Source organism: Corvus hawaiiensis, chromosome 6 (genome assembly GCF_020740725.1).
Source record: "Corvus hawaiiensis isolate bCorHaw1 chromosome 6, bCorHaw1.pri.cur, whole genome shotgun sequence".
In the NCBI taxonomy this organism is placed as follows: Eukaryota; Metazoa; Chordata; class Aves; order Passeriformes; family Corvidae; genus Corvus; species Corvus hawaiiensis.
In genome coordinates, this window is record NC_063218.1 from 36,758,226 (window position 1) to 36,776,843 (window position 18,618).

An 18,618-nucleotide genomic window follows, 5' to 3' on the forward strand; every position below is an offset into this window, starting at 1 on the left:
TGTTATTTTGGAGTTGATTTCGTACCAATATGATTGAAATGGAGCTTTTTTTTTTTCATTGTTTGGAGAAGTATTCACTGCAAAGTTCAAATTTGTTTGAGTTGACTAACTTCTACTGAAGAGGTTTTTTTGGGGGGTTACCTTTGTCTCTGCATGAAAGACCTAAGTAGAGGTTCATGCTGAGAAGTAGAAAGTAAAGTACAGGTGGTGGGAGGCCTGTGTGGATGAGCAAGGAGCTCCTAACTGAGCCCGAACAGGAAGTGGAGAAGAGGTGGAAGCAGGGGCAGATGACCTAAATGGAGCATGGAGTTGTTTTCTGATCTTGCAGGGATAGTGTTAAGAAAGCCAAGGCCCCTCTGGAATTGCATCTGGCTAGATATGTAAAGGGCAAGAAGAAGGGAGACATTCTACAATTATTATGGGAAGACATTTTACAGTTATATAATGGCAAAAGGAAGACTTGGGAAAGAAAGGTGCCCCTTCCCCCACCCCTGCTGAATGGGGAAGGGGACCTTGTGACAAATGACTTAGAGAAGGCCGTGGTGCTTATTGCCTTCCTTGCCTCAGTCTTTATTGGTGAGACTGGCTTTTAGAAATCCCTTATCACTGAGACCAGAGGGGAAGTCTGGAACAGGTCGATAATCTTGGTGGAAGAGGTCAGCTTAGGGAGCTTGCAGACAAACTGGATGTACTTAAGTGTATGAAGCCTGACAGGTTGCATCCATAAGTGCTAAGGGAGCTGGCTGATGTCATTGCAAGGCTGCTCTCAATTGTCTTTGAATGGTCATGACAGTTGGGAGAGCTTCCTGGAAACTGGAAGAGAGCAAATTTAAGTGAAGAAGAATGGGAGAGCTACAGGTCATTCAGCCTTGCCGCTGTCCCTGGGAAGCTGACGTGGAAAATCATGCTGGAAAGCACTTCCAAGTACATGAAGGACAAGAGGTTGATTGGTAGTAACTAGCATGGATTTGCGGAGTGAAAATCATGCTTGGCCAACCTCTTTGCCTTCTGCAATGAGCTGGATGCCTTGCTCAGTGAGGGGAGAGCAGCTGATGTTGTTTACTTAGACTCTTGTAAAGCTTTTCACACCGTTTCCCATAACCTCACCATAGACAAGCAGATGAAGTATAGGTTAGATAAGGGGATAGTGAGATGGGCTGGAAGCTGACCCAGTGTTCAGGCCCAGAGGGTTGTGATCAAGCACAGAGTCCAGTTGGAGGCAAATCAGTGGTGTATCACGGGGCTCAATACTGAGGTCAGTGCTGTTCAACGTATTCGTGATTTGAATGATGAAAAGGTGTGTTCCCTCAGCAAGTTTGCAGATGACACAAAAATTGGAACCAGTGGCTGATAGACCAGATGACTATGCAAAGATTTAGAGGGGCTTCAACAAGCTGGAGAACTGGACAGAAAGCAATCTCATTAAGTTTAACAAGGGAAATACAAAGCCCTCCATCTAGGGAAGAGTAACCTCAGGCATCAGTACCTGCTGGGGTCTGACCAGCTGCAAAGTAGTAGAATTTTATCTTAGGCTAAATACTCAACTTGGAGATAGAATCTAACACACTAATTATCCCTGTGTTTTCTTACTTCCATTTTTTAATGTAATCTTTTGGGAGTAGGTAAATAAGATTCCTTTATATACAGCATCAGGTCTCATGGAGAATTCAGCTTGGTCCGTAGCAGTTACTACTAGGTATTTTTTAATTACCAAGAAATCTCAATAAAGTTATGTTTAAGGCCACATTCTGGCCTGAAATGTCACAAGTTTGTGGACTCTATAGAGAAAACAATCAGCCTTCATGGGCAGGAGCTAACAGAACTGAGAACTGGGTAAGGAAACAATCATTTGCTCCTTGAGTTTAACAACCTGTATTTGCTTCTCTTCTCTTTAAATCATGATATGCTGCAGAAAGATGATTTCAGCTTGGCATCAAGAGACATTGATGGATAGTACCAATGTAATTGGATTCAATTTGATTTTTCTTTGGTTTGAAATATGCTTTTAATCTAAACTGGCTGGAATAATGAATAGACTTCTGTGTTCATATTAATTTTCTGATTTCAGTAGTGTTAGATAAGGGTTGCCCACTTTGATCTGGGGTAATGCTGCTGTCAGAATTAAGCATTGTACTTCTTGCTGGCTTTGTTGTACAAGTCAGCATGAATGTGCTTGGAGAATGCCTCAGCACAGCTGGATGTTCATCGAGTGTAGCAGCTGCATATTTGATTGGATCAATGGTTTATTTAACCATCCTCAGCAACAAAATACTAACCACTGATACAATAGCATACTCAAGTGAAGAGTTCATGCTACCATTTAGTTATTGGCACACTTAACCCCCCAGCCCGGGCTTCACTGATACTGTTTGGTAATGAATTGTGTAACAAATTCTACTTCCAGTTGTTACTATAAGGGAGGAATTCATTCAGCCTTAGACATGACAGCATACCTGTGGGCATAAAAGGGAACATTTGTAAGGACAAAAATGGCAGCATGGAGCAGATAGAGGTCTGATGAGACCCCACCGTGCAGAAGTGCTGCAAGGGGGCATCACTGTTTGGGGGCAGTGCCTGTCCTGGCATCTGCAGCTAGCACCCAGCAATATGCACTTCTAAAGCTGTAATCACAGCCACATGGCAGCACTGTGCCTTTTTTACTGCTTTCTATTCTTAGTGCTCGTAACAAGGGATTAAAGAGCACAATAAAAATATACACTTTAAAAAGTAGACTGTTATAAAATGATTTCTTTCTGGAGGGCTGTATTTAGTACATGATGAATCCTGTAGGGGAGGCATGTATGCATTTCCAGTCACTGCTAAGGTTTCGAAACTATTTTAAGAACAGCAGAACCTGGCTGTTGTCATAGTAGCAATAAACCTTTTAATCCCACTTCCTCTGGAGATGAAGCTGTTGTGTACATAATCTGCTTAAATATTGTCAAGGCTGTTTATGTGACAAGGAGCTAGGGATACAGTACTGAGAAGATGCTACTTGTTGCCCCCAGAAAATTTAGTATTTTTTGTCTACTTTATTAGTGTTTGAGATTTGCTGAGACACTGATCTTATGACAAGCTGGTAGGAGAACAGTCGTCTGGGGAGCCAGCGTTCATTTATACCAGTGTTTTGGCATTGACAACTTGTCATGATTAAATGAAACTGTTCCTAGGTAGTTCTGGGCAAGGGCTTGCTGATACCGTGGTTCTCCCATAGTTTAAAAGCATCCTTTTTGAGAAGTCCTTTCATCCTCAATGCTTCCATTCCTTACAGTCTCTGAGGCTTCTGAATTAACATTCAGTCATATTTTTATATTGCTGAATAGTGAACACAAAACTTCCTTGAAGTGTTTGGGTAACGCAGACTGATTTGTCTTAAATGTACAACAGGTAGTCAAGAGAAATCCACAGACAACTGACAAGTTCTTCATCTGTGTTTTGCAGATTAGCTTGGTAAGGAGAGTTTTAAATGTCATGTCAAAATAATCATTGTAATAGAATTTGGCATCCTGAACCAAAAATGATGTGTTTGTTCACATGTATCTAGAACTAAAAGAGGCCTTTCTTCTCACCAGATCAAATTTCTCAGTAATTACTGACATCTGCACCACTGCCAGTTTATTTGGTGTAGTCTGGTTACAGGACCGGATTGCATAACCCCAGGTCCTGCAAATAAGCAGTGTGCATCTTTTCTTTTCTTTGAACCAGTATTTCAGTTCATGTGTACTGAACAATAGCAACAGTTTGGGAATTTTTACTTGTTTGTTTTCCTCTTTGGGTATTTTTACTTGTTTGCTTTCCTGAAGTCTGCATGTTCTGTCAGGATGGACACTTAGTCTTTAGGAAAAAATCACACTACAGAATAAATGAAAGAATGTTTCTAAGATTATTTATTTGCAAATATATATATATATTTGCTCCTCTGTAAAGATTATGGATAATTGTTTTCTGCTTATTCCCCTCCTTTCCAGCAGCCCTTAATTCAACATGACATGGAAAGATGTATTAGACAAACCATTGACTGTTATGTTGTCATCAGATCTAATTACTCCTCGGGCTGCGTTGCTCGCTGACTTACTGAGACCATCATTTGAATCCTGTGCATTTGATCTGTCCTTGCAGGCTGTGGAGATGCTGGCAGGCCCCAGTCCTTTCTGAGGGACAGGGAAGGTGTTTCGTTCTTCTTTCCCCCTACTTCTCACAGTGTTGACTTCAGGCCTTATGGAGAGGGTGGCCAAGGAGGTTGGTGTGGGGATGAAAGCCTCTTGGACAATCCCCTGTGGTCCCCAGGAGGTGTCCTGTGTATCTCCTCACCAGAAAGCTGGTTAGGTGCCATGGAGGATGTCTTCCCAGCACAACTCCTTGTGTTACTGTCTAGAGGGGCTTCGCAAATTTTCCAGTTTGACACTCTGAACAAAACAGTTTCTTATTTTAGGAAGAGCTTTTGTTTTGAAACATTCTTAACATTTAAAAGTAGTCATTAATATTTTTCACTCTTTGCTTTAATCTGAAGGATTCATCACTGTCCTGCTTTGGAAATTTTTTCACCTCAAATACTAAATAGTTTTATGACATGTGGGACCTGTTTCTTCCTCTTCTTAGATCATAAAAATCCTAGTAAAGGGTTGGAGGGTTTTTTTTTTTAAAGTTTGTATAAGCCACCTCTCACTGCTTGGTATTTTTGTTACCCAGTTGATTCCTTAAGGAGAAATCAACCCAGTTTGGGAATAACTCTGTTAAAGGTACCAATTTTTTTTTTTTTTTACTGAGCTCTATTATGCTAAATTAATTGTTTTGATCTGGCTGATGAGTAGATGGAGGCAGAATGGAAAAAGGTACCTCTGTATCCATTAATACCTCTCTAGACACCTACACTATTGAGACTATCATTCTTATTTGTGTCGAAAGGATTTTGATCACAATTTTGGTAGGTGTCCTTTTGGTGCAATATTTTAGATCAAAACCTGTAAATCATGTAGTTTTATGTGCAGCTAAACTCAAGTTCTGCCAAATTGCATGAGATATGGCTAATGCTTACAGTAGTGGCAAAAATTAAATCTCATGGTTTAATAGGAGAGCAGATTTTATCAATAGTCTCTAAACTCTGCAGGATGAGATCATCATTACGTCAATGTCTTACACAGTGCTGAGTATTTTGACACTGGAACAATGGTGTTTGTCTTTTATTAGAAACAAATTGAACAGTTGGGGACAAAGGTCTCCCACTCTGGTGCAGGAATGGTCAGTGCCTCCAGGTGCTGCTTGGTCTCTGCGTGGGTTTTTGTGTTGTTTTGGTTTTGTTTTGTTTTTTAAAGTGGTTTCACTATGAATATAGAAATGAGAGCTTTTATACTTCATCTTGTAATGGGTTTGTATAAAATGCATTTACCCAAGTAGACTTCCTAGATGGTGAAGCACAGAGCTTGCAAATGCCGCACTGGCTGCTAGACACACCACTGGGGAGAAATCAGGGATGAGAGAAAAGGCTGCAAGAAAAAACAGATTGGAGGGCTCTAACACTTTCACTACAGTTAGTGACATACTATATGTCTTTAAAAAAAATTAGTTGTTAAAATAATGGCCATTGTTAGCTGGGGATGATAACCTTAAGCTATCTACTAAGAGACTACAGTGCTGTCTCCCACAACAGTTGTGTGAACGTTGCATTGTACATTTGTGTCTGTGACTGGCAAAACTAGAATTAGATACAGCAATCTAAGTATGCCTGAGAAGATAAGGTATGCATAGCTTTATTTTGCAGGGTTTGTACCAAGTGGCTTGCTTTTTCAGCCTGAGCAGTTATTTAAAATTCTAGGATAGTGAATTGTCCCTCTTGTGTTGCTGGGAAAACTTCAAAGAGAGAGTGAGGTAGCTTAATGCTTTTTTCATCAAATGTTCCCAGGGCCCCTGTTAAATACACTAGAAATTGGAATGCCTGTGGTCTGCTTTCAGACAGATACTCAAAGAGTATGATTTTTGTGTCTCCTCCTCAGACTTTTAGAGGTATGAACGTGATGGGGAAACTGCACTTCTGCCTTGTGTGTGCCTCTGGGTGAGAGGAAGGGTTGATTCTCTTTGGCTCAGAGACCTGTGAAGAAGCACAAGTATGTCTCACATGAACTATCCTCAGCTTGGCAGCTTCATAATGTCATTTGCTTCTAGTGCTAAAACCAGCGTAGTTGAGTGTGGTGTTGTAGTTAGATGTTGTAGCTCCCACTCATTGTGGAAAAGCATGAGAAGTTTCACTTCTACCAGTGCCACTTTCTACAATTTTCCTGCCATCCACAAGAGCAGGAGTGGGTGTTCCCAGTGGTTGCTCCCCTGTTTTGTTCTTAACTAGCTCTGTGTTTCCTTCTTTCATACATCTCAAACCCATATGCATAAAGAATATGCACAAAAGAGCTGATAGATTTGTCAATGGTGTCTCTCAGTGTAGCATGTACCGTAGTGAGAAGTTCAACCCCAATTTTTCCTGATTTAAGATGGCTATGAAATAACCTGAGAGGCACCATTTGGCTAAGAGCACAGAAATCACTGATGTTTTCAAAATTACAATTGCACAGTCAGGCCCTTAGTAATTACAGAAATATTCTTCCAGCTGAGCTGTCTTCCCTAGAACATGCAGAGAACCCGGGCATGATTGCAAAACAGTCCTAGAAATATCTTGCCATGTAGTTTTCAATCCTTCATCTTAAACCTGGTTCATAGAGTTCACATTTTTTGACATCAGCATCTTCTCTGAACACTTGTCTAAGTTTCAAACTCTTTCTTGGCCCCTTTATGACAAATGTCCAGAACAAAACATTGCATTTCCCCTCCAGCAGGGTGGAGGGAGAAGCTGGAGATACTGCATTCCCTCACAGTGCACTGCCTCTATGTAATACATTCTAGCGGTGCTTTATTATTTTCTCTGCTATGTTGTCACTAATTTTTGTCTTAACATGCTATATCCCCAACACTCCTAAGACTGCTGTTTGCTGTGTGTCCACGTGCACTGAATTCTTGTGGTTTGAATTGTTTTTATCAGGTATGCTGTTCTGCATTTTTCCCCAGCTGAATTCACTCTTGGTGTTTGTCTTCCTCCAGTTTGTCTGCAACAGTGGAGTCCTGCAGTTACTAAAGGTAAGAAACTACAGTTCAAGTTAGTCTTGTTGCAGCAGGTCTAGTGATTTTTGCATCATTCTCCCACTGCAATCTTCATGAGCACACTTTTAGCTCTTACTTCATCAAATACTATTTTAAATCAAACCAAGCGTAGTAGTGATTCTCATTTCTCTTTGTAGAAACTCCTCTCATGCTACTCCTTGTTTTCATTTTACATTGTTATTTCAGTAGTGTCTCTTACCCCGTTTCTGTTGCCAAGATTCTGTCTGTATCCAAGGCAACTTAAATAATTTTGAGTAAGACAGTGAGAGATGATGTATCAATTACTAATATCCAAGTAGATGGCCTCTGTGGCACTCCCTTTGTGCATCATTGTAATTCTGCTTGATTTAAACTGTTTGGGTGCAGCGTGTACAGTTGTAGAGATAGGGAAGATTCCTCACTAATGAAGACCTGCTGTTTTGTAATGCTACAGCATGTTCCAGCCTATTCCAGTGCCATGTGCATCACGTGGGATCTGGGCTGACAGCCAGTGCAAATGTTTCTTCAAGGACTTTAGGACATATTCTAATTATGTTTAGATTCTCCCACTCTCTTTTCATCTGAAGGATGTCACTCTGCTCATTTCAAAGTGAGCTGCAAAGTGCTCCATCTGCCAGGATGAGAGGGGTCTGCTGGTGCACTTGTGTGAGAGGCAGTAGGATAGCTGGCTTTGTGAGCAACTCTTTAACCTCCAGCTGTGAAAAGTCCCAGGCCATTGAACACTGTCAGGGCTTGGCCAGCATCCAGCGGTGTTTTCATCCAGTGCTGGAGGAGATGTAAAATTTCCTGGAAGAAAGAGCTTCATTTCTCTGAGCCTAGCAGGGAAGAAGGGGCAATGAGTTGTGGGATGAAGCATCTGAAAAAAGCAACATTTTGTGGAGAAAAGTGAAGGAAAAATATATTTGGGGGACCTCTGCACATGAACACATGTATTCTCTCTCAATCTGGTATTTAATGTATGTGATGGCACTACAGGATCCTTTTAAGGGGAACTGGAATTGCAAAACAGCATGCAAGAGTAAAGGCCATTGTGCAATACTGTGCACTGAAATGTAATTCTGTGAGGTGAATACACTGAGGACAGATCTACGTCTATGTGCTATGTGGCAAATGAGACTCTGCCTTTCTGTGGGCGTGTGGAACAGTCTGAAGGCTTTTGAAAAGGCGCAGACTCCGCCTGAAGGAAATTTTCCTCATGTGGGGAGGAAGCAGAGAGGCACGCTCTTCTGTCCTTAGTTTGCAAGTTCCCCAAGGGCTAGACTGCATTCTTGTCTCTGCCATGGTCTGTGCCCCCTGGCCAGACAGTCAGCACTAAACAGCATGGGTTCTTTCTTGGGGAGCCACATGCAATATCACCTCAGACAAATTAATTTCTCAAGGGTGATATTGTTACATCAGACACTTGGCTAATTAATGATTCTTATGGTCTAGGCAAGTGCATTAATTAACTGGATACATAAGAAAGTCTGGGTCAAACTTCAGAAAGTCGGCCAGACTCACGTAATCCCTTGTGGCTGCTGGGATCACCCTGCTGTCTGATGTGACCTGAGTAATCAGGGTGTTGAGACTGGCATGTCTCAGTCCTGATTCTCACAAGTTCAGTTGTGCTCAGCAGCCATTTGACACTGTTGTGAGTGGCAAGTGTGTACAGGAGTAAGTTTTTGTGTGAATTCTGGGACCAGTGTTACTTATGGAGCTGAAGGCAGGGAAGGTAAAGGGTTTAAAATTTCTAGGCTGCATCTCCCTAACAGAACACAAGCCACCTTCAAGTGGTACATGGCCCAGTAACTGTGGTTGCCACTGATTGTGATAGTCATTGTGAATGCTTTCAATAGAAGATGAGGCTGTTGCAGCATTTGTTGTTGGATAGATCTTCTCCTGGAAAAAAACCAGGAATTTTATATTTTGTTCCTTCCATCTTGCTCAAACATAAGATTAGAAGAGAGGAAGAGAAACTGAGTTAGTTCTCTTTGCCTATGCATGATTTGTATTGCTGTTAAGCTCACTTACCTCAATATATGTAAGAAAGTCAGGCTGTGCTCTTGGGACTGGATGCACAGGACTGGAGTAGGCGTCTGGCTTGAAGAGGTTTCTTTGTACTTTAATGGGTACTGCAAGGGGTTCCCAAGAGAATTCTTCAGATGAAAGCTGTTTTCTGTGGAGTCTGTGCACAGAGTCTCATTATTGCTCTGGCTTTTGCTGCACAGCACATATGTTACTGCAGGGCTGTCAGCCCTTCAGTCGATTTCTACAACGCAATAAAAATAAGTAGATTAACCAAGCAAAGAAGATTAGAGACACTTTGGGGAAGGAAAGGGAAGGGAAGAGGATGAGCAGCAGGGAGTATAAAAAGAGAGCACAAGACTGTGATTGCCAGACGTCCTGGTGCATGTTGCACAGGGTGGCTTTCTTTGTCCCTTTCGGGTTTGGGTTGGGCAGACTGAACAGAACTGATCCTGACACCATGTCCAGAGAGAAACTGGAGTCACTGGTCAAGAACATGGAGATCATGCTCTCTGAGGTAGAGCAGCTGAAGATCCACTGCACCAAGCAAACGGAGGAGGTGAACCAGGTGGTACAGGAACTGCGCCGAGAGAACAGGGAGCTGACGGAGAAGTACGAGCTCATCTGTCAGGACCTGAAGGAGGCCAAGGAGGCCATTGCCCAGCTGCAGGACACCAAGTTTGCCTTTGAGGCAAAGGAGCGGCAAGCACAGAAGCTCAACCGGCAGCTGTGAAGCGGCAGGAAAGAGAAGCAAGAGATTTCTTACCCTGATCTAAGAGTAAACAGAAGCCTTTAACAGCTGCAACTGAAAATCCCTGGATTGGTAAAAGCAACCCTTTCCCTTTCTCCTCAGAAAAAACCTGTGTGCTGGAAAAAAGTCATCTCTGTGGAGGCAAGATCTCAGGCGCAGCTGGAATTCTGCCCCAGAAGGCTCCTTTGTTAATGACTAAAGACCTCATTATGCTGGGAGAGAACTCTCATTCCAGAATCCCTTGTCAGAGATCTGAGCCATAGGCATATGGAAACAGCTGCCAGGATTTGGGCATCTTCTCATGCCCTGTAGGGGTTGCACAAGGACAGAGCCTGGGAAAAGAACTGTCACTGCCTTGAGCCACTGGAGAGAGCTGTGCCACGAGAGTCTGCTGAGATGGAGAGAAGGATCATCGTCTTGACAGCCCCTGTTGCTCTGTTTTGTTGCTAACTTTTCTCTGCTGGGCAGCGAGGCTGTAATGCTGTCCTTAGTAGGGTGTCAGCTTCCTTGCTGACTGATGCTGGAAGACATCAGCAAGAGCTTATGTCGTGCCTCATGCTTCCAAGTACTTTGTACCAAGGGCATGTTGGTCCAGAGGATCTTTTAATGCTATTACAGTCGGTGTTGTCCTCCTCCAATTCCAAAGTGAAGTATAAGAACTGGAAAGGTTTCTGTCTTGATTTCCATTTCAGTAGTGTTAAATCCTAATGACTCCATGTTTAGTATGCTAGAGTTAAAACCTCTGCTGAATGTAACACTTTTTTAACCAAAGAGCTATGTTTTGGCACCAGATTTACTTTTCTTTAGCGGAAGTAATGTGTATAAATGAACCGGGAATTACGAGGGATAAATGTATGTGGGCATGGGGGTGAGAATTGCTTGTCAGAGGTTTTGCTTTCAACTTTTCTCTCTGCTCCTGTATCTCCTAAGCAGCATTTGGTGTAGTCAGTGCCAAGCCCAGCTAAGAGCAGGTGACTTTAGACTCCACAGTGAATAGTGTGAGATCTCTGGGGAGAGTGTGGAAAGAGTGCTGAGAGAAAAAGCCTGAATGTTTAAATGGAGAATAGCTGGAATAGTTCCAGGAGGATCTTTCTTCATGTTGGCTGTGAGGTAGCCAGCTTCTTTCTTCCCTCCAAAGCTTTGCTGTATTGTTATCTCTGCCTGGCAAGCTCCCTATTCCCAGCAAGGGCTGATGTTTGGGAGAAGCAGAGGAGCTGTTTCCATTGCTGACAGCCTCAGGGTATGTGTGGCACCAGGAGCCCAGGTGCACTCTGTGGGGGGAAAGGGAGTCAGCTAAGAGGGAAGGGAAACCTGTCGGCTTTAGTTTCCCTAAAGGTTTGGGCAGGGCAGAATAGTTCAGCAAGACTCAGTCCAGCCATGGTGAAAATAACTGTAGTTTTGTCAATCATTATAAAATACTGAGATCAGGCCTAGAATTGGCTGGTTATTGTTCCTTCTTTGCCCTCCTCTCTGCCACATCAATATTTGCCTGGTCTAAAGCCTTTGGAAATTCAAATCTTCCCATTAATTTGACTGAGCTCTGGGCAAGACCTTCTGAGCAAAAGGCTGATGTTTGTGTGGCATCCATGGGGAACAGGTTTTTCTGGTTTTGTTTCATGTGATACCATGTTTTGTTAAATTTGTGTGATCTAGACTTTTATTTTTTTGCTATTTTGGGTGGAGCAGATTAGATTATCCAGAAAACATTTGGGAGATTGGAGACTGTCCTTTATGTTTTCAAATGTAATCTGAATACAAATGGCCAGCCCTGACCCTTTGCTCCTTGCTCACCAGTGACAGCTTGGGGAGCACAAGAAATCAACATTAATCACCATATTTGTTTGTCTAAGAACTAAAAATGTTTTCTCTTGAAATCAGTTCTCTAGCTCAAATCTGCTTACCACCTATGATTTCTTCTACTTTTTATATATCATTAAAATGTAAAACCAAAATAAAAGGAAAACAAACAGCTGAGGGAGTGTCTGTTCTGGATAAGGCATTGCCTCATTTAATATATGTATATGTTACTTTTTGAGTGTGTGTGTGTGTTTATGCTTGCTGAATATAATTATTCCTGTTTAAATCCTGTGCATCAAGGAATGGGCAAGCAGAGACCCCTCCAGATCTCTCTGTGTTCACAGATTAATCTCTCTAAATGAGATTCTCTGTGTGGCTGCCAAGTTTGCCCTACGCAGTATTTAAATCCATGATACAGAAAAAGAAAATGGGATTGCAGTGTCCTTGTGATCAGTTTCTTAATAATTAGTAGGATTCAAAGTGTCTACTTTTAAGGAAAGCTGTAGGAATGATTTCCTGTAAATAACCCAGGATTTGGGGTGGGACATCAGAAAAACTAGATGTGCTATCCAATGCTAGAAAAAATTAACACCACTTCCCTTCCAATAGACTCAGTTGTGTCCTGGTTTTGCTTACATGACTTAAACTCAAGAGCAGTTGGGCTGGTTTAAAAATAATGTTCATTCCATTACATGTAGTTCCTCTGGTTTTTTACAGGCAAATCTTTGTGTATCCAAGTATAGTCTTAGCAATGGAATAGTGCCTTCACTTGTATCCTGAGGTGCAGTGTATTGGAGTGCCTTTCACAACAAAGTTTGCACAGAATTAGTCACAGCACTTTGAAGTTGTTTTTTGCTTTTTGAACACTGACATTATCATTACATGCTGCTTTTCTTCTTTAAACCGCCTAAGGATGAAGAGCTGAAACTTGGTGTAGCATTATCAACTTGTTAAGAAAGCTGGCCTGAATAAAAGTCTCGCCTGATTTGGGTGAGAATCAAAATAAATATGAAGTGACAGGCTTGCCATTTCACTCACCTTGGAAGTGGATGAAGAGAGGTATCTAATTCTTTGAATACAAAGAGTAAATTTATTTGAAAGCTCTCTTGGAGAGCACAGCACAGGAATTGGCTCAGTTGTTAAGAAGGGACTAGGAGAAGAGAATCCTGCCAGACCAAGTGCCTGTGAGTTGGTCTGTTCCTGAAGCAGATTATAGCAAAATACTGGTGATTGCATTGGTTTCCACAGTTCTGAGCTGCATTATGTGAAAGTGTCCAAGAAGGGAGACTGGGAGCAATGAAGCTGATACCTCTTTACTCTCTTGCATTGCTGACTTCAGTGGCTGCAAGCTGACAAACCACAATAAAATCAGCTCTGCTTGTAGCTGTATCTGTACAAAAGTTACAAAAGTTGTATGGGTCAGCTCCTCTGCAGCAGTCCTCAGCACCTGAGAGAGTTCATGTGTGGCCTGGCCTCTGGAGCAGATATAAACCAGTGCAAGAGATACTGCAAGAGGATAACAGGCTTTGATGCAGTTAAGTTGTACAGCAGAGCCCATTGGTGTGTAATACACTTTCCACCCTTCCTCTAAGGACTTTGTAATGTCTCCTGAACATGAAATTGAGCTGCTTTTCTTGAAGGGTTGACAGGATTCATTCTGTATACTGAGAAGCTGTCATTCAGAGGACTAAATGACATGCCTATCCTGCAATAGTGAGTGAGAGTCTGGGAAGAATGGAGTTATTGGTGCACTATTCAAGTTTGAAAAAAGCTCAGTTCAGGTTGAATCAAAATATACTGTCATTTCTTTAAAAAATAATAAGTTAAAAAATCAGTATGTCAAAAGATTTATTGTTTTGGGAGTAAGCTGAAGCTTCCTATTTTCAGACCCTTGTGCAGCTGATGGACAGAGAGACATGCCACAATGTCCCCAGTAGCAGTGGGCTTGATTTGGCATCCCAGAGACCCTTATTCCTTTACCTTCTCATTCAGCCATCAACACACTTACCTAGGACATAAGATTGCTGTTCAGTATTATTCTGTGCTCAGATATATTTGAGCATATCCCCTGGATAAGATGCAAGTAGTAGGCTAAAGTATGTGAATGGCTGTCCATGTCCCTTGATTAGGCCACTGCTCTTATCTAAGAAACTGGATATTACTCTGAACACAAAGCAAGGCACACATCCCATTTTTAAGCATGTGACCCAACCGTAATCACAACACCCCAGATCCTTGCTCTTTGGCTAAATGATGAAGTGAGCAATCAAGAACACCAGTTTGTAATGTGTCTATGCCATGGTTTCCTGATCACTGTAGTCTCCTGGGAGGTTCAGACTTTGAAACCAAACTGAACACAGATTCTTCTCTTCCTTGCATGAATGCTCAAGCTTCTCTTCTGGAAACTTTGTGAGTCTTGCCTGAGTTTTTTGGTTGCTGTTCAGGGGGAGAGGACAGGAGGTAGAAGGGTTAGGTGTTAAGTTCCCCCTGGGGAAGAAGCAGGGTGTTTTGGTTTTATTTCTCAGTAATTAATTTCTCTGAAGTCAAGTCTGTTTTGCCCATGACAGTAACCAGTGGGTAATCTTCCTGTCTTTATCATGTTTGACAAGTTTTTCCATCAGTTTGTTTTCCTCTGTTGTATTGAGGATGAGGAGTGATAGAGCACCTTGGTGGTTATCTGGCGACCAGCTAAGGTCAACCCTCTACAGTGCTGTAAGTGTTAAGACAGCCATAACTACTTAGACAGGAGCTCTGTCCAGTAGAGCATGCAGATCTTTAGATAGTCTTTGGAAACAGCCTCTGGCAGTAAGGAATCCTGGTAGTTTATTCCCATGAAAGGTATAACAAAAGAGAAAGCAGAAGTCTTGCTACTGACCTCTGGCCATGTAACTGTTGAAATCCCAATGCCACAGCTCCTGTAGAGGTTGCTTCTTGCCAGAAGTACTTCACTGATCAGGCTAGAAAGGATATCATGTTCGGCAGTATCCATTCACCATGCATTCTCAACTGTTTCTTCTTGACCTCATCTGGGACACCCAGATGCCAGGCTAGCCACTGGACTGATCTAGTAGCAAGAGGCAAATGCCTGTGGTCCTGCTGTGTTCATTCCACAGTGACCTGTCAGTGTCTTACCAAGAGATGAGAAAGGTCTTGAATCAGTGGATTATCTTGCTTTCACTAAAGGGTAAGTGATGAAAACAGTTTCAACACAAGGATCATGTCCTTTCTCCCAGAGGAAAGGTACATATGCAAAACTTTCTGTGAAACCACGGGGCAAAGGTTTACTTCATATTTGCATTGCCTTTGCATTGCATTGCCACTAAGCACTGGCCTTGAGCTCAAATCCTACACTAACAGCTTGATTTTGTCACATCTCTGCTGGAACCAGGAAGTATGAGCAGATTATTCTTTCCTTTTTTTTTTTTAATAAAAGAAATGTAACTAATGTTTCATGTTGCTTAGTTGTCGGAAAAGTCTGGTCACTTCTTTTTTTTATTTCAGCATCTCAAGAGCTCATCAATTAAGTCTCTATGGGGTTAAAATTAATCCAGATGTGTTTACACAGTATCTGCTTTAATGCAGTAGGCACAGCTGTTTTTTGGATGTATCCTGGCTAGATTCCAACATGAGCAGTCACATTTTCCCTGTCTCTGTACTCCCTTGTAGTTTATCAACAAGAACACAAAAACTACAAGAACATTATTAAGCTTGGTATTTCAAAAAAACATTAATTGAGGTCCCACTGCCATGAGAGGCATTTTAATGATTGGGTATTTATAAATTCATCTGAAATTGTGGGGTTTTTTGCCTTCCAGTTTTTGAACTTTTGGGATTGGATTTCAAGTCTTTTCTTGCCAAGGGGATAAAAGCTTTAAACTGATATGAAAGTTTGGTTTATTCGTAGAAGGCCAGGAGTTCAGGTTTTGGTTTGATCAAATACCATGAAGCTTAGGATATAAGGTGACAGCTGGCAGGATGACATTAGCCAATGGCTAATTGAGAGTACAGGTTGAAAAAGAAAAAGCACATGCTCATGTAACTTCTTCCTGATGGAAAAGGAGGGACCACAGCTTGGCCCAAGGCCCAAATTTATTTTTCTTAAAAGAAAATTTGAATCTAAAGGGGCAGGACAATAATTTCTATATTGTTAATTAGGAATTAACAATATCCAATTTTTGTTTCTCCTGACAAGGATAACAGAGGTAGCCATGCATCTGCACCGCCATTAGATGTTCTTCTGAGGTGTATTGTGTCTTCCAATATCTTGTGGTTCCCTGGTTGCTTGGTGGAGGTGTTGCCATTTTGTGTTGGGCTTCCTGTTAGAGCTTATCCTTGATTATTGTTACAGAGTTAGCTTAGACGGGAAAGTACAGGATTGCTTTTGCTTGTGGAAAAGATGTAACTTTTATTTGAACTCTGTTCCCTGTGGGATGTGTAATGGTAGGATTTGAGTACTGTGTACCTTTCATGGCTAGCTGCTAGACAGGGATTGAACAGCAGGGATGAAGCGAGCCGTATCCCTGGAATAAAATTGCTTCTGTGTCACCTGATGCATTTACGAGTCTGCTAGAAACTTCCATTTGGAGCTGCGCACATCTAGGCTTGTCAACAGTTGGCAAGGATATTGTCTCTTTTGATCATCTAAAGCAGCAGCATGGCCAAGAAGACAGTAGTAATACCAGTTCTGGAGATTCCATTGCATATCTTGATGTCTTCCTTGAAAGATCCAACATGTGGAGTTACCTGAAGGTAGAAGCTTCATCTTTCTTTTGGAAAGCAAGGTTCTCTCTCTTACGGTTACAAATGAACTACCAATGTAAAAGGACTCTAAAACTGGAAGGCAAAACATAAAAGATCAACCCAAACTTAAGACTTTAAAGCTATTCTCATAATCTTGGAGACCTCGGTCATTATATTAAATACGGTTAAAATGCTGGTAGCTGTTATAATTGCTGGACCAAAATCTATTTTTCCAGATCTGTGGTCTCTGTATTTCGTTATTTATTTGTTTTATACTAAGCAGAGAACAAAATCAATGGGGGGCAGATTTATCTGTTTGCAAAATAAAACAACAGCAACACATAAGTTGTTATGCAATGTTTTCTCTAGTATCCACATGATTAAAAACACAAGTTTTTCCTTGTAATGCATCCAACTAGATTCCTTTTCCTTTAACAGTTTTTATGTTGTTAAGTTGTCCTTCGCAGGAGTTTTCAGGGGGTTTCTGAATGCATGGCATTTGTTAGAGGAAACAAAAATTGAGAAAACTATGCTGCCATTGTCTGGTTAAATTCATGTCTGTATCCGAAGTGCTGCTATTTTCAGATTTTGGAGGTCTGCTTACCTTTGCCTCCACTCCAGTCTAGCTGTGAATTGTATTTAAGTTCAAAGTTTCTTTTGTCAAAAGCATATTTGTGAACTGTGATTCAGGCTGTAGTTTTAAAGTAAATGTAAAGTTAAATATTTTTTTCAGAGTTAAGAACTTACTGAAAATTAATACTGAAGGGATCTGTGGATAGCTGTCTCTCTTCTGATGTGATGCCTACAGCTAAAATAAAACTAGTTACAAAGGGCTCCACCCCTGCAACAACTTTAGGCACAGTTTAGAGCTCATGTGTGTGCTCACACACAGACTACAGAAGCTAGAAACAATTCCACGGCAGGCGTGCCTGTGTGCATGCTTACGACTCTGGCTTTCCAAAGCAAAAGTGAAAACTCTTGTGAAGAAACCGAGAGGCTGAAGGGGTTAAATGAAATACAACTCTGCTTTTCCTGTGCAGTAAGGATTAGTAACCAAACAGAAGCAGGAGAGGAGAGCACTGAAGTGTCACTGTTTCAACAAGATCGATTGGAAAGAGGGTTCTGGAGCTTGACTGCAGAGTGTCTCCAACTTTTGTGCTCACCTGTCACAGGCACATGCAGAAGGTAGGAGTTGACTTTGTGTTCTGGGCTGTTTCCTGATCCCTCTACCTGGATATCTATTCTCTATTAGTCTTTTCAGTGCTGTTTGTGCTCTTCAAACTATTTTTCATTTCCCACCTTTTTTCTTTCCTTTCAGTTAAAGGAGTACAGGGGAGAGGAGAGACCAGAGTCCTTATGAGTGCAAAATTTTATTTCTTAGGAGGGAGGGAAGCAGATGCTCTATGTGTTCGGTGAACACGCATACCTTTGACACGCATTTACTCACAGTGGGACCTCATGTGCGCGCAGCTGCTGTTCCCGGTGTTGCGGCTGGGGGGAGCAGGGAGTGCCCGGGAAGGCCCTGTCCGTGTGACACGGTGCCAGGCGAGCCCCGTGGGGTCAGACGCACATGCTCCGTCAGCGCGCAGGGTGCGAGGCAAATGGAGCAGGGCTATCGACTGGAGAATCGGAGCTTTTGCACGCGGGCACAAAGGCTGTGTGGGCGCTACGGCCCTTGCAGCCCCTCGCTGTGCTCCCTGGAGAGCTCCGGTGCCAGCAGGTGCTGAGGGGCACCGGGCCGGTGCTGCTTTAGCTGCGTGAGGGGAGCCGTGAGGGAGGCCCGGCCAAACGATGCCGTCAGAGCCAACAGACCTGTTTGTGAAAGGGAGGTTTTCAGCACCGGGTCTCCCATCCCTGAGGGAGCCTGACATGTGAGGCAGGCCAAGGCAGCAGCTGCAGGGACCTGTCCTGGCATGGAGGAGGTGTAATGGTCTGGAAGCAGTGTGGAAGTGCAGTAGATACGCCTGGTAGACTGGATGTTCCTTGTGGGTGGATGGTCACATGGAAGTAGAGGAGCAGTTTGAAAATCAGTCTCAAGGCCTTGATGGGGGTAATATTAGCTTTGAATGGAGACCCTAGGACTAGGAATAACTAGTATTAGTACAGGAGTTTAGTAAGAGGGTATGTTTCTTTAGGTCTGCCTGTAGAAACCTTAAAGTGACTTTGTAAACACCTTTGTTTGT

General features: G+C 42.3%; 1 protein-coding gene and 1 long non-coding RNA gene across 3 annotated transcripts in view; one reads left to right on the forward strand and one right to left on the reverse strand.

Moving 5' to 3' along the window:
• Positions 1-3,906: 3,906 nt before the first annotated feature.
• Positions 3,907-14,864, reverse strand: LOC125327024. The gene is made up of 3 exons (XR_007204111.1): positions 14,571-14,864; positions 9,154-9,391; positions 3,907-4,406 (listed from the first exon to the last, which is right to left on the reverse strand). It is a non-coding gene; the product is annotated as an uncharacterized LOC125327024 (long non-coding RNA).
• Positions 6,028-18,618, forward strand: part of PAPLN (papilin, proteoglycan like sulfated glycoprotein) — a 58,817-nt gene continuing 46,226 nt past the window's right edge. The window contains exons 1-2 of one of the 2 annotated variants that reach the window (XM_048305863.1): positions 6,028-6,101; positions 7,025-7,119. In XM_048305863.1, coding sequence (XP_048161820.1) covers positions 7,027-7,119 — 93 coding nt within the window. In that variant the 5' untranslated portion in view covers positions 6,028-6,101; positions 7,025-7,026. Of the gene's footprint in view, positions 6,102-7,024; positions 7,120-14,862; positions 17,621-18,618 lie in introns of those variants that run through there. The other variant, XM_048305865.1, reaches the window with a different exon arrangement.